General features: G+C 53.9%; 2 protein-coding genes across 2 annotated transcripts; both read left to right on the top strand.

Annotated features, from left to right (window-relative positions):
- Positions 1 to 3,676: 3,676 nt before the first annotated feature.
- On the top strand, positions 3,677 to 5,479 carry LOC146758904 (uncharacterized). Its single transcript, XM_085511921.1, is given in 7 exon segments — positions 3,677 to 3,691; positions 3,693 to 3,827; positions 3,829 to 3,899; positions 3,901 to 3,942; positions 3,944 to 4,175; positions 4,177 to 4,614; positions 5,315 to 5,479. Coding segments are annotated over 7 exon segments (1,098 nt in total).
- Positions 5,480 to 5,820: 341 nt separating this feature from the next.
- On the top strand, positions 5,821 to 10,679 carry LOC146758905 (uncharacterized). The gene is made up of 4 exons (XM_085511922.1): positions 5,821 to 9,421; positions 9,586 to 9,706; positions 10,159 to 10,259; positions 10,570 to 10,679. Exons 1-4 carry the CDS (start codon positions 6,220 to 6,222, stop codon positions 10,677 to 10,679), a joined length of 3,534 nt encoding a protein of 1,177 aa, XP_085368048.1. The 5' UTR covers positions 5,821 to 6,219.
- Positions 10,680 to 15,872: the final 5,193 nt, after the last annotated feature.

Here is a 15,872-nt window from a genome sequence, read left to right on the forward strand (position 1 = left end):
CAAGGGACTTCTAGAGATCATCGAGTCCAATCCCCCTGCCAAAGCAGGCTCCCTACACCACGTTGCACATGTAGGCATCCAGTCGGGTCTTGAATATCTCCAGAGGAGGGTCCACCACCTCCCTGAGCAGCCTGTTCCAGTGCTCTGTCACCCTCACCATAAAGAAGTTCTTCCACACATTCGTGCAGAACTTCCTATGCTGTAGTTTCTTCCCATTACCCCTAGTCCTGTCCCCGCACACTACCGAAAGGGGACCAGCATCGCAACTATGACCCCACATCTCAGGTATTTATAGACCTGGATCAAACCCCCTCTCAGCATTCTTAACTCAAGGCTAAACAGACCCAGTTCACTTAGTCTCTCCTCATAGGGGAGATGCTCTGGGCCCTTCACCATCTCTGTGGCCCTCCGCTGGACTCTTTCCAAGAGATCCCTGTCTTCTTTGTACTGAGCAGCCCAGAACTAGACACAGTATTCCAGATGAGGCCTCACCAGGCAGAGTAGATAAGGAGGATCACCTCCCTCAACCTGCTGGACACGCTCTTTTTAATGCACCCCAGAATGCCATTGGCCTGTTTGGCTACAAGGGCACACTGTTGGCTCATGGCCAACCTGTCGTCCACCAGGACGCCCAGGTCCCTCTCAGCAGAGCTCCTCTCCAGCAGGTCTTCCCCCAGCCTGTATCGGTGCATGCAATTATTTCTCCCTAGGTGCAAGACTCCTCACTTGCATTTGTTAAACCTCATCCGGTTTCTTACTGCCCAGCTCTCCAGCCTGTCCAGGTCTCACTGAATGGCAGCACAGCCTTCAGGCATGTCAGCCAATCCTCCCAGCTTCGTATCACCAGCAAACTTGCTGAGGGTGGTCACTATCCCCTTGTCAAGGTCATTGATGAAGGTGTTGAACAAGACCAGACTCAGCACCAACCCCTAGGGAACACCGCTAGTTACAGGTTTCCAAACAGACTTTGCACCACCAATGACAATCCTCTGAGCTCTGCCATTCGGCCAGCTCTCAAACCACTTCACCGTCCACTCATCTAGCCCACACTTCCTCAGCTTTGTTATAAGGATGCTGTGGGAAAGAGTATCAAATGCCATGCTGAAATCAAGGTAGACTACATCTACTGCCCTCTCCCCACCCAGCCAGTGACAATGTCATAGAAGGCTACCACGTTGGTTGAGCATGACTTCCCCCTGGTGAACCCATGATGGCTACTCCTGATAACCTCCTTTTCTTCCAATTGTTTGGAGATGGCATCCAGCACAACCTGTTCCATCACCTTTCCAGGGACAGAGGTGAGGCTGACTGGCCTATAACTACCTGGATCATCCTTCCTGCCCTTTTTGAAGACTGGAGTGACACTGGCTATCCTCCAGTCTTCAGGGACCTCCCCCATTCTCCAAGACCTCTCTAAGATGATGGAGAGAGCGGTTCAGCAATCACTTCCGCCAGCTCCCTCAGCACCTGTGGATGCAACCCATCAGGCCCCATGGATTTATGGAACTCAGTGTCACCTAGGAGCTCACGGACCACCTCTTCCCTGACTAAAGGGAAGTCTCCCATTCCCCAGACCCTCTCACTAACCTCCAGGGTCTGGGATTCCAGAGGGAGAGCCTTTTCACTGAAGACAGAAGCAAAGGAGGTATTCAGTAACTCTGCCTTCTCAGCATCCCCCTGTTACAAGAACACCCCCCTCACTTAGTAGGGGACCCTCGTTCTCCCTAGTCTTCCTTTTGCTGTTAACTTACTTTAAAAAGCCTTTTTTATTATCCGTTATCACTTTAGGCAGATTCAATTCCAGGTGGCTTTAGCTTTCCTCATCACATCCCTGCAGGCCATGACAACATTCCTATATTATTCCCAAGTGGTCAGACCCTTTTTCCACATTCATGGACCTTCTTCTTCCCTTTGAGTTTGTGCATGAGCTCCTTGCTCATCCACACAGGTCTCCTGCCACCCCTTCCCGATTTCGTAGTCAGATGGATGTACTGATCCTGAGCTTGGAAGTAGCGCTGTTTAAATGCTGACCAGCTCTCAAAGGCCCCCTTACCTTCTAACACCTAGCCCACGGGATAGCGCCAAGCAGGTCCCGGAAGAGACCAGTGTTGGCTCTCCTGAAGTCCAGGGTAGCAATCCTACTTTTTACCTTGCTTCTTCCACTCTGGATCTTGAACTCCACCATCTCGTGGTCACTACAACCCAAGGTGCCCCCAACCTTTACTTCCTTAACATGTCCTTCCTTGTTAGTGAGAATAAATGAGTTTAAGGCTGAGAGCAGGGTACAATAAAACAAGAAACTTAAGAAGGAACTAGAAAAAGACAGAGTGATTTTTTCAGAGCAGAAATGAAGTTAGACTCAAGTCACGTGTTTTCGGTGGTGTAGGTTTTAATTCATCAAAATGTTTTTGGAAATGGTTGATAGCTTTAGCTTGTTTGTTTCTTCACTTGTTCTTGACCTTTCCTCTGTTGCTTATTCTGGAAAAGCAAATCTTCCTTTCCTCCTGTTGATCTGTCTAGACTAAAATTAAGAAGCTGATTTTCTTAACAGTGTCTGGTGTGATGCCATGTTTTGGCTTTAGGAGAAGAATGCCGATAGCGCATCAGAGCTTTGGTTGTTGCTGAGCCATGATGTACAGAGCCAAGGATGTTTCTGTTCCTCAGCTTCTCCTACTGTCCTGCCAGCGAGGGGGCTGGGAGGGGACAAGGAACAGGAAGGGGCACTCACACCATATGACATCATACAAAAGCAAATAAAACTGTGCGGATCTGGCCAGGGAGGGGGCAGACACTGCTCAGGGACAGGCTGCGCGTAACTTGGTGGGGGGGAAGAAATCACTTGTTTTGTAAATATGCATGTATATACACATACATACATACGCATATATATACATATACATGCGTTTTCCAGGATTGTTCAGCCCAGAAAAGGGAAGGCTGCAGGGAGACCTCATTGTGAACTTCCGATATTTCAAGGGAGTTTAGAAACTTCAGGTGAATAAACTTATTGCAAGTGTAGTGATAGGACATGGCGGGAAGCAGGGGGGAGGATATTGTTGTCCAGTAGGAACACATCCTGGCTGCATAGCATGAGCAAGCCAAGGTATGTCCCCAAGTGAAGAGACATCCCAGTGAGGGCCTGCCGACCCCAACCAGCCCAGTGAGCAGCTCTGTGTACAGAGTACTGCTGTGCCAAGGCCACCTCTCCCAGGGGAAAGCTGTGGTGACTGGAGGCAGGTAGGGCCTTGCCTGGTGCTTGCCCTGCCCCTAGCCTACAGGTATCTGCCCCCTGCCTACAACTCTCTGTCCTCCACAGGAGCCACTGCCGCATCACACACTGCAACTTGCTGCTGGTGGCCAGCTGTCATCAGGATGAGGCTGAGCCGCAGCCAGCCAGCTGCCCAGGCATGTGAGCAGAGCTGCCACAGTAGGGCCGTGGGGGCTGCCATATGGGGACCGTCCTCTGCCGGTTTGGCTATGGGGAGCCGGGCAGCAGATGCCCGTGGCTGAGCGTTCTGTGGGGCGTGAGCTGGAAGGACCGCGCTCACTTGGTGTTTCTAACTCGGCTTCTCTTGCAGGCTGGTGGGAGTTCACGCTGTCAGTGACCCGCAGCAGTGCCTGCGGGCAAAGGAGACAGCCTCAGCCATCCTTGCTGCCTCACTTAAGGTGAGCAGGGATGCCGGCAGCTGCACCCCCAGCATGCAGCAGCATCTTCTAATGCCCATAAGCTGCTTGCTCTGCAAGCAGCAACCTGCGCACCTGCTGCAAGAGGCAGAGCACGTGCCATAGGCATTAGAGGCGGCAGACTCCCAGAAGTTTCTCCAGGTCCTTCAGGGAACCTTGCATGTCCAAGACCTGGCAGTGAGATCTGAGAGCAGGGCGCCAGCCCTCAAAGACTCTAACTGTTCTCATGCCTCTGCACGCTAGAGCCAAGCAAGGGTACCCTGTGCGCTGCAGCCAGAAGCCCAAGAGTTGGCGTGCAGCTGGCAGTACCGGGGCATGGTGCATGCACCAGCAGCCTGGGAGCACCAGCAACAACTGCCCAGGTGCAAGCCACTAATGCTGGTAAGATCCCCATGGCTTGGACAGACGCTCGGGAGGGCACCCGAGGCACTGGTGCAGCCTCTACACCACGTTCCCCATCTGCAAAGAAGGGCTCAGAAGGGGAGGCACGTCATGGCAAAGAGCAAACAAGGAGACTCTGTCCCATCTGTGCCTGAAGATGTGGAAAATTCAGCTTCTTCCAAGGCTGCACTTATTCCAAAGAGACAAGATCCCAGAGAAATCACCAGGATGGCCTGTGGATATTCTGCCACGATCCCAGCAATCCGCAGAATTCGTGATGAGGAGAAAAAGGACCAGATGTTGTCCAGATGGAATGTGTCCTGGCCAAACAGCGTGAAAGGGCCAGGGCACTGGAGATCCCAAGCAGCAGATGATGATGCCAACACTTCCGGCACTGCTCAGGGCACGCTTGGCATCTCTACCACAACAGCGAATGCTGAGGGCCAGTTTCTGGTATCTGGTGATTCCCAGACCTCAGACATAAGCGTGCAGGCTGTGCAGCAAGAGCTGGAAGAGCCCACTGAGGGAGAAACTGCAGGACAGTTTCTGGTGATTTGTTGTTGCACAGGTCTTGCCCCATCTGAAGAGGCAGAAACAGCGCGTTCAGCTTCTCTTCTGGACTCAGGCCCAGGGCCTGCAGGGCAACTTGAGTCTGTCTGCCTCAGTCACCAGAGGTGCAAAACACTCAACTTCTCCCAAGACTGCACACTGTCCAGAGGAGGCTAGTGCGCCGACAGCATGTGAGGGAGGGGGAAGAGAACAAACAGCTGTGGCCATGTCTGGGTTCTCCATACAAGCTCTGGGAGAACCACAAACGCTGTGAGATCCCAGAGAGATCTACTGGGAGGCCTATGGATATCTTCCAGTTCACCCAGCAAACTGGGGATCCGTGATGGGGCAAGGAAGGAACAGATGTTGTCCTGCTGGAATGGGTCCAGGGCATACAGAACGAGCAAGCCCAGGCTTCTTAGCCCCAAGCAGCTGATGATGGTGCCAGTGCTGCCAACACTGCTCAGGGCATGCAAGGTATCTCCATCACAACAGCGAGGGCTGATGGCCAGTTTCCTGCCTCTGGTCCTTCCCGTACTCGGTATATTAAGAGTGCACGATGCGCAGGGACAGACCACAGATGACAGACCAAGATGCCAATGCTGCTGGCACAGATCACAGCCAACTGGATGCCAGAGACACTGCACTGACAGCTGCCCTTACCCTGTAGTTTTTACTCTAATAAACTCTATACTTGCAGGCTGTAGAGGAAGAAAGACAATCTCAAGATGCTGCTGAAGCAGTCAGTGTCCCACCAAGCATATCAGATGCTTCATCTGCTGAGGCAAAGACCGTGCCTTCAGCTTCCCCTCTGGTTGCACATCTCAGACCGGAGGAACATTCATCTGCACGCAAAAGAGCGTAAAAGGCCATCAGCACGAGGTGAGAAATATCCATGTGGTCAGTACCAGGTGTGAAATGAAGGCACAGACTCCAGGAGCTACGCTGGAGTGTGCACTGTGAGGAGATGCCTGGTCATATCTACTTTCCATCCAGTTCCATGCACAAAGGTGGACATCCTCTCCATAACACTTGGCTTGCCTTCATGTGAAGGGCATGTCTGACAAGCCAGAAGATAACATGGAACTTGTGGAGTGTTGCTGGCCAGGAACCTACAGAGCTGTGGATTTGCTCTTGCCTCACAGGTTTCTGCAGAGTCCACAGGAGGAGCACAGAACGTCAGGAGATGGCCCAGATATGTCCACAACTGGGTGGAGAGACATCACAGAAAGGAACAACTGAGTTCAACTAGCTGTGGTGGCGGGGAGCATGCAAGGCATTGCCCAGTGCTTGCCCTGTCCCTTGCCTATAGCCATCTGTCCCCGACATGCTGCCACTCACCGCTCGTGGCCCGTCATCAGGACCACGCTGAGTCACAGGCAGCCGGCTGCCAGGCACGTGCGGAGGGCTGTCACAGTGGGCTGTCGTAACCGCCAGGGCTTTGTGACGCGGGCCGGCATCGAACCCGAAGGCCGTTGTGACGCGGGGCTGCCTTGAGGGGTCAGCGTCCCCTGGAGGGAGTGCCGCTCACTCTCAGGACAGCGGCTCCGTGAGGAGGCAGCAGCTCCTGGGTGCTTCCCTGTGCCTCTGTGCGAGGACGCGGAGATGAGCGAGAAGCGCGAGAAGGACGACTCCCAGCCCAACGCAGGGCTGCCACGCGTGCAGGAACGCCGCCAGGTGAGGCAGGCGGAGAGCAGCGGGGCCGGGCTCGGCCGGGCCGCCGGTGGCGACCTGGCCACCTCCATCTCACGCCTCCTTCTCCCCACAGGTGGGCCGCACGGCGCCGCGAGCGGTGCCGCCGGGCAGCCGGAGCCCGGGCTCGTCCCTCCACGGCGTCCATCTGCCGCCGCTGCCCGGCCCGGAGAGCTCGCGGGCCTCCGGGAGCCGCCGCGCACAGGTAGGGAGCCCGAGGGAGGCGAGGCCGAACGTCTTCCCGCGTGGCGCGGGGACCGCCCACATGAGCGCTGCCCTCGGTGCTCCGTGGGGCGGGAGCGGGACGGACCGCGCTCACCTGGTGTTTCTCCTCGGCTTCTCTTGCAGGCGGGCGGGTGGCAGTTCACGCTGTCGGTGACCCGCAGCAGTGCCGGCGGGCAACGGAGACAGCCTCAGCCATCCTTGCTGCCTCACTTAAGGCGGCCAGGGATGCCGGCAGCTGCACCCCGGCGTTCTGGTGCAGCAGCCTGCGCACCTGCTGCGCGAGGCAGAGAATGCACCATCGGCATTAGAAGCGTCAGACTCCCAAGACTTCCCCGAAGACCTCGGCAAACACCACACGTATCCAGTCGCAATACCAGCTGGGCAAACCCTGTGAGTGTGCCCAGGCTTCTCATGCCCCAAGCGGCAGCAGACGGTGCCAGCGCTGCCAGCACTGCTCAGGGAAGACTGGGCATAGGCTCTGTGACAACCAGGGCTGAGGGACAGATTCCTGCCTCTGGTGGTTCCCGAACCAGTGATGCTGGAGTGCAGGTTGAGCTGCAGGAGCTGGAAGAGGCTGCTGAGAAGGAATCCACGGGACAGTCATCTGGCAACCTGTGCAGCGCATCTCTTGCCTCATCTGTTGAGGCAGACACTGTATGTGCAGCTTCTCTTCTGGCTGCACAGCCTGGGCCTGGAGGACACCTCGAGAGTTTGGCAGTAACCGGTACTGAAGATGGGGAGAACTCAACTTCTTCCAACACTGAATGCTCCTCTGCCTCTGATGATTCCCCAGCCAGGGATGTATTAGTCCAGGATTTGCAGCACGAACTGGAAGAGAGCGCTGGGAGAGAAATTTCAGGACAGTTATCTGGCACCCTGCAGGCTGCCTCACTTGTCCCTTCTAAGGCACATACTGTGTGTTCACGATCTCCTCTGCGTTTTGGTCCTGGGCTTGCAGAACTCCTTGAGCCTCTGCCTGCATCAGTGCCGGAAGATACAGAAAGCTCATATTCTGAGGTTGCGTTGTCTGCAGTGGACTCCAATGCAACAATATTGTTCTTGTCAGTGTCTCAGAGAGGAGGAAGTGAAGGACTAGCTACTGTCACGCCTAACTCCTCTGCAGAAGCTCTGGGAGAAGCAGAGAGATCGGAAGATCCCAGAGTGATCAACTGGCAGGCCCGTGGGTATCCTATGATCCCAGTACGCTGGAGAATTCTTGACGAGGATGGAAATGAGCACATCATGTCACGCTGGAATATTTCCTGGCCAAAGAGTCTGAGAAGCTGCGGGCAGCAAAGCCTCCAGGCAAGAGATAATGCTTCCAACACTGCTGGTGCTGCTCAGGACGTGCCGGACACGCAGCCCACAACATCATGGGCTGATGGCTGGTTTCTTGACTCTGCTGATTCCCGAATGTGGGCTATTAGATGGCCAGTTGAGCAGGAAGAGTCAAGCAACGACAGCAGCAGTGCTACTGCAGAGAGCAAGCAGGATAGCAGAGACACTGCAAAGACAGATGGGGGTGTGCACCTGCCCTCCTGTCTTTGCCCTTCGACATCAGAGGCTGTGGAGGAAGACTGGGAGTGTGACTCTGATGCTGCATCAGAGGCAGTCAGTGTCACACTCGGCACATCTGATAATTCATCTGCTGAGGTGGAGGACACATCTTCAGCAACATCTGTGGCTGCAGATCCCAGGCCTGAGGAGCAGGTGTCAGCATATGTGGGATCAGATGTGGGCCCTCAGCATGAGGTGAGCAAGGCGTGTGTGGTTGGTACCAGGCATGAAATTGGTGATTTCCAATTGTTGGCTGGTAGACTGCCACTTGTGCAAGAAGACTCCAGCGATGACAGCAGCAGTTCTTCTAGCACTGCTGAGAGCATGCTGAATACCAGAGACACTGCAGAGACAGATGAGGGCATCCACCTGCTCTACCGTCTTTGCACTTCAAAAGTGGATGCTGTGGAGGAAGACTGGGATTATTACTCTGAGGAAGATACTTCATCAGAGGCAGTCAGTATAACACCCAGCACATCTGATAATTCATCAGTTGATGTGGAGACCACATCTTCAGCATCATCTGTGGCTGCAGATCCCAGGCCTGAGGAGCAGGTGTCAGCATGTGTGGGATCAGATGTGGGCCCTCAGCATGAGGTGAGCAAGGCGTGTATGGTTGGTACCAGGCATGAAATTGGTGATTTCCAATTGTTGGCTGGTAGACTGCCACTTGTGCAAGAAGACTCCAGCGATGACAGCAGCAGTTCTTCTAGCACTGCTGAGAGCATGCTGAATACCAGAGACACTGCAGAGACAGATGAGGGCATCCACCTGCCCTCCCGTCTTTGCACTTCAAAAGTGGATGCTGTGGAGGAAGACTGGGATTATTACTCTGAGGAAGATACTTCATCAGAGGCAGTCAGTTTAACACCCAGCACATCTGATAATTCATCAGTTGATGTGGAGACCACATCTTCAGCATCATCTGTGGCTGCAGATCCCAGGCCTGAGGAGCAGGTGTCAGCATGTGTGGGAGCAGATGTGGGCCCTCAGGACGAGGTGAGCAAGGCGTGTGTGGTTGGTACCAGGCATGAAATTGAGGCAGAGGCAGGAGAGGTGCCTGCAGCTTGCGCTGTGGCAAGATGCCTGGTGCTGTCTCCTTTCCAGCCAGCTCCACGCATTAGGGTGGAGAACCCTTCTGTTACCCCTGCCTTACCTTCAAGCAAAGGGGCCTGGAAAGGCAATCCGTTCCTTGGGCGCGTGGCACCCACAGCATCACCGGGCAGTGACAGACTGGGTTGTGGTTTTGTTCTCTCCACACAGGTTTCTGCAGAGGCCAGAAAACGTGCACAGAGCTCCGTGTGCTTCAGAGATGCACCGGAGGATGGCCCAGGTACGTCCCCGGGCAGAAAGCCATGCCCACCAAGTGGCACGGAGGCCAGCGGCGTTCTGTGCCCTGCCACATGCAGTGCAGTCCTCCCAGGGAAATTCCATGGTGGTGGGTGGCAGGCAGGGCTGTGCCTCTGCCTCTTGCCTACAGCTCTCTGTCCCCAACAGGTACCACTGACGCACCACACGCAGCGGCTCGCCGCCGGATGCCAGCTGTCATCAGGATGGCGCTTCGGGCTCTGCGCAGAGTTTGCACCTGCAGCTGCATCAGGGGACAGGAAGAGGAAAGGCACGAGGCTGCAAACACCAGGCAGCTCCCAGAGACAACAAACTAAATCACAGAATTGAAGAATGACCTGGATTGCAAGGGACTTCAGGGATCATGAAGTTCCAACCCCCCCGCCTGGCAGGGCCACCAACCTTCCACAATTACTAGATCAGGTTGCCCAAGGTCCCATCCAACCTGGCCTTGAACACCTCTAAGGACGGGGCATCCACAACCTCCCTGGGCAGCCTGTTCCAGGGCCTCACAACGCTCCTAGTAAAGAACTTCCCCCTAACATCCAACCTAAATTTACCCTCTTTCATCTTAAGTCCATTTCCCCTTGTCCTGTAGTTGTAGAATAGCTCCCAGAGATGAAACACCCAATCCTGTATATGTAGAAATCTGATTAAACCTTATCCCTTAACCCTATCCTGGCTGAGTGCTGTCTGGTCTGTGCACGTTTGGTCTCTGTGCAGCTACTGGGATCAGAGAATGGAGCAGTGGATCCCCGTGTCAGTGATGGCAGCAAGTGCAGAGAGCGTGGGCGTGCAAGGCACGGTGATTTCTCGCTTGCAAAGTGTGAGCTGGCTGAGCTGCTGTGTGTGTGTGAGGTGGCCTGTGATGAAAGGGTTGAAGGTCTCTGAAGCCCTGGCTAGAGGAGACCAAGAGTGTCCCAGCTGGATCGGGGCTCCTCAGGTGCCACACTGTGTAGTCTTGGGTATTCCCACAAAGACATCATTCCCCCATATGAGGATGTCATCAGCATAGGGACAAACCCGGACACCGTGGTCCAACATAACCTTCTCCATCCTCCGTGCCTATGCTCTGAGCGCCAGAGTGGGTGAGTGTTTGTACCCCTGGGGTAATCAGCTGAATGTGCACTGCAGTCCCTCCAAGTAAATGCAAACTGACTGTCCTCCGCCTTCCTCAAGGGGACAATAAGAAACCTGTCTTAGACATCAAGAGCAGCCAGAAAGGCAGGAGCCTGTTTCTGTAGAGCAGCAATCAATTCTGAAACATTTGGGACAGCTGTTGCTGAAGGGGCAGTGTTGGCATCCAGGTGCCTATAAGTCTCCCACTTCCCATTAGGCTTCCACACCAGGAGAAGTCCCTTGACATTTTCAGAATACAGTGCCCGTCCTGTCCCATACCTATGGCCATCTGTCCCCCAGAGGATCCACATCTCACAGAATCACAGAATCACAGAATTGTAGGGGTTGCAAGGGACTTCTAGAGATCATCGAGTCCAATCCCCCTGCCAAAGCAGGCTCCCTACACCACGTTGCACATGTAGGCATCCAGTCGGGTCTTGAATATCTCCAGAGGAGGGTCCACCACCTCCCTGGGCAGCCTGTTCCAGTGCTCTGTCACCCTCACCATAAAGAAGTTCTTCCACACATTCGTGCAGAACTTCCTATGCTGTAGTTTCTTCCCATTACCCTTAGTCCTGTCCCCGCACACTACCGAAAGGGGACCAGCATCGCAACTATGACCCCACATCTCAGGTATTTATAGACCTGGATCAAACCCCCTCTCAGCATTCTTAACTCAAGGCTAAACAGACCCAGTTCACTTAGTCTCTCCTCATAGGGGAGATGCTCTGGGCCCTTCACCATCTCTGTGGCCCTCTGCTGGACTGTTTCCAAGAGATCCCTGTCTTCTTTGTACTGAGCAGCCCAGAACTAGACACAGTATTCCAGATGAGGCCTCACCAGGCAGAGTAGATAAGGAGGATCACCTCCCTCAACCTGCTGGACATGCTCTTTTTAATGCACCCCAGAATGCCATTGGCCTGTTTGGCTACAAGGGCACACTGTTGGCTCATGGCCAACCTGTCGTCCACCAGGACGCCCAGGTCCCTCTCAGCAGAGCTCCTCTCCAGCAGGTCTTCCCCCAGCCTGTACCGGTGCATGCAATTATTTCTCCCTAGGTGCAAGACTCCTCACTTGCATTTGTTAAACCTCATCCGGTTTCTTACTGCCCAGCTCTCCAGCCTGTCCAGGTCTCACTGAATGGCAGCACAGCCTTCAGGCATGTCAGCCAATCCTCCCAGCTTCGTATCACCAGCAAACTTGCTGAGGGTGGTCACTATCCCCTTGTCAAGGTCATTGATGAAGGTGTTGAACAAGACCAGACTCAGCACCAACCCCTAGGGAACGCCGCTAGTTACAGGTTTCCAAAGAGACTTTGCACCACCAATGACAATCCTCCGAGCTCTGCCATTCGGCCAGCTCTCAAACCACTTCACCGTCCACTCATCTAGCCCACACTTCCTCAGCTTTGTTATAAGGATGCTGTGGGAAAGAGTATCAAATGCCATGCTGAAATCAAGGTAGACTACATCTACCGCCCTCTCCCCACCCAGCCAGTGACAATGTCATAGAAGGCTACCACGTTGGTTGAGCATGACTTCCCCCTGGTGAACCCATGATGGCTACTCCTGATAACCTCCTTTTCTTCCAATTGTTTGGAGATGGCATCCAGCACAACCTGTTCCATCACCTTTCCAGGGACAGAGGTGAGGCTGACTGGCCTATAACTACCTGGATCATCCTTCCTGCCCTTTTTGAAGACTGGAGTGACACTGGCTATCCTCCAGTCTTCAGGGACCTCCCCCATTCTCCAAGACCTCTCTAAGATGATGGAGAGAGCGGTTCAGCAATCACTTCCGCCAGCTCCCTCAGCACCTGTGGATGCAACCCATCAGGCCCCATGGATTTATGGAACTCAGTGTCACCTAGGAGCTCACGGACCACCTCTTCCCTGACTAAAGGGAAGTCTCCCATTCCCCAGACCCTCTCACTAACCTCCAGGGTCTGGGATTCCAGAGGGAGAGCCTTTTCACTGAAGACAGAAGCAAAGGAGGTATTCAGTAACTCTGCCTTCTCAGCATCCCCCTGTTACAAGAACACCCCCCTCACTTAGTAGGGGACCCTTGTTCTCCCTAGTCTTCCTTTTGCTGTTAACTTACTTTAAAAAGCCTTTTTTATTATCCGTTATCACTTTAGGCAGATTCAATTCCAGGTGGCTTTAGCTTTCCTCATCACATCCCTGCAGGCCATGACAACATTCCTATATTATTCCCAAGTGGTCAGACCCTTTTTCCTCATTCATGGACCTTCTTCTTCCCTTTGAGTTTGTGCATGAGCTCCTTGCTCATCCACACAGGTCTCCTGCCACCCCTTCCCGATTTCGTAGTCAGATGGATGTACTGATCCTGAGCTTGGAAGTAGCGCTGTTTAAATGCTGACCAGCTCTCAAAGGCCCCCTTACCTTCTAACACCTAGCCCACGGGATAGCGCCAAGCAGGTCCTGGAAGAGACCAGTGTTGGCTCTCCTGAAGTCCAGGGTAGCAATCCTACTTTTTACCTTGCTTCTTCCACTCTGGATCTTGAACTCCACCATCTCGTGGTCACTACAACCCAAGGTGCCCCCAACCTTTACTTCCTTAACATGTCCTTCCTTGTTAGTGAGAATAAATGAGTTTAAGGCTGAGAGCAGGGTACAATAAAACAAGAAACTTAAGAAGGAACTAGAAAAAGACAGAGTGATTTTTTCAGAGCAGAAATGAAGTTAGACTCAAGTCACGTGTTTTCGGTGGTGTAGGTTTTAATTCATCAAAATGTTTTTGGAAATGGTTGATAGCTTTAGCTTGTTTGTTTCTTCACTTGTTCTTGACCTTTCCTCTGTTGCTTATTCTGGAAAAGCAAATCTTCCTTTCCTCCTGTTGATCTGTCTAGACTAAAATTAAGAAGCTGATTTTCTTAACAGTGTCTGGTGTGATGCCATGTTTTGGCTTTAGGAGAAGAATGCCGATAGCGCATCAGAGCTTTGGTTGTTGCTGAGCCATGATGTACAGAGCCAAGGATGTTTCTGTTCCTCAGCTTCTCCTACTGTCCTGCCAGCGAGGGGGCTGGGAGGGGACAAGGAACAGGAAGGGGCACTCACACCATATGACATCATACAAAAGCATATAAAACTGTGCGGATCTGGCCAGGGAGGGGGCAGACACTGCTCAGGGACAGGCTGCGCGTAACTTGGTGGGGGGGAAGAAATCACTTGTTTTGTAAATATGCATGTATATACACATACATACATACGCATATATATACATACACATGCGTTTTCCAGGATTGTTCAGCCCAGAAAAGGGAAGGCTGCAGGGAGACCTCATTGTGAACTTCCGATATTTCAAGGGAGTTTAGAAACTTCAGGTGAATAAACTTATTGCAAGTGTAGTGATAGGACATGGCGGGAAGCAGGGGGGAGGATATTGTTGTCCAGTAGGAACACATCCTGGCTGCATAGCATGAGCAAGCCAAGGTATGTCCCCAAGTGAAGAGACATCCCAGTGAGGGCCTGCCGACCCCAACCAGCCCAGTGAGCAGCTCTGTGTACAGAGTACTGCTGTGCCAAGGCCACCTCTCCCAGGGGAAAGCTGTGGTGACTGGAGGCAGGTAGGGCCTTGCCTGGTGCTTGCCCTGCCCCTAGCCTACAGGTATCTGCCCCCTGCCTACAGCTCTCTGTCCTCCACAGGAGCCACTGCTGCATCACACACTGCAACTTGCTGCTGGTGGCCAGCTGTCATCAGGATGAGGCTGAGCCGCAGCCAGCCAGCTGCCCAGGCATGTGAGCAGAGCTGCCACAGTAGGGCCGTGGGGGCTGCCATATGGGGACTGTCCTCTGCCGGTTTGGCTATGGGGAGCCGGGCAGCAGATGCCCGTGGCTGAGCGTTCTGTGGGGCGTGAGCTGGAAGGACCGCGCTCACTTGGTGTTTCTAACTCGGCTTCTCTTGCAGGCAGGTGGGAGTTCACGCTGTCAGTGACCCGCAGCAGTGCCTGCGGGCAAAGGAGACAGCCTCAGCCATCCTTGCTGCCTCACTTAAGGTGAGCAGGGATGCCGGCAGCTGCACCCCCAGCATGCAGCAGCATCTTCTAATGCCCATAAGCTGCTTGCTCTGCAAGCAGCAACCTGCGCACCTGCTGCAAGAGGCAGAGCACGTGCCATAGGCATTAGAGGCGGCAGACTCCCAGAAGTTTCTCCAGGTCCTTCAGGGAACCTTGCATGTCCAAGACCTGGCAGTGAGATCTGAGAGCAGGGCGCCAGCCCTCAAAGACTCTAACTGTTCTCATGCCTCTGCACGCTAGAGCCAAGCAAGGGTACCCTGTGCGCTGCAGCCAGAAGCCCAAGAGTTTGCGTGCAGCTGGCAGTACCGGGGCATGGTGCACGCACCAGCAGCCTGGGAGCACCAGCAACAACTGCCCAGGTGCAAGCCACTAATGCTGGTAAGATCCCCATGGCTTGGACAGACGCTCGGGAGGGCACCCGAGGCACTGGTGCAGCCTCTACACCACGTTCCCCATCTGCAAAGAAGGGCTCAGAAGGGGAGGCACGTCATGGCAAAGAGCAAACAAGGAGACTCTGTCCCATCTGTGCCTGAAGATGTGGAAAATTCAGCTTCTTCCAAGGCTGCACTTATTCCAAAGAGACAAGATCCCAGAGAAATCACCAGGATGGCCTGTGGATATTCTGCCACGATCCCAGCAATCCGCAGAATTCGTGATGAGGAGAAAAAGGACCAGATGTTGTCCAGATGGAATGTGTCCTGGCCAAACAGCGTGAAAGGGCCAGGGCACTGGAGATCCCAAGCAGCAGATGATGATGCCAACACTTCCGGCACTGCTCAGGGCACGCTTGGCATCTCTACCACAACAGCGAATGCTGAGGGCCAGTTTCTGGTATCTGGTGATTCCCAGACCTCAGACATAAGCGTGCAGGCTGTGCAGCAAGAGCTGGAAGAGCCCACTGAGGGAGAAACTGCAGGACAGTTTCTGGTGATTTGTTGTTGCACAGGTCTTGCCCCATCTGAAGAGGCAGAAACAGCGCGTTCAGCTTCTCTTCTGGACTCAGGCCCAGGGCCTGCAGGGCAACTTGAGTCTGTCTGCCTCAGTCACCAGAGGTGCAAAACACTCAACTTCTCCCAAGACTGCACACTGTCCAGAGGAGGCTAGTGCGCCGACAGCATGTGAGGGAGGGGGAAGAGAACAAACAGCTGTGGCCATGTCTGGGTTCTCCATACAAGCTCTGGGAGAACCACAAACGCTGTGAGATCCCAGAGAGATCTACTGGGAGGCCTATGGATATCTTCCAGTTCACCCAGCAAACTGGGGATCCGTGATGGGGCAAGGAA

This window comes from Coturnix japonica, chromosome 11 (genome assembly GCF_054131305.1).
Source record: "Coturnix japonica strain WE chromosome 11, WE-NBRP24, whole genome shotgun sequence".
Taxonomy (NCBI): Eukaryota; Metazoa; Chordata; class Aves; order Galliformes; family Phasianidae; genus Coturnix; species Coturnix japonica.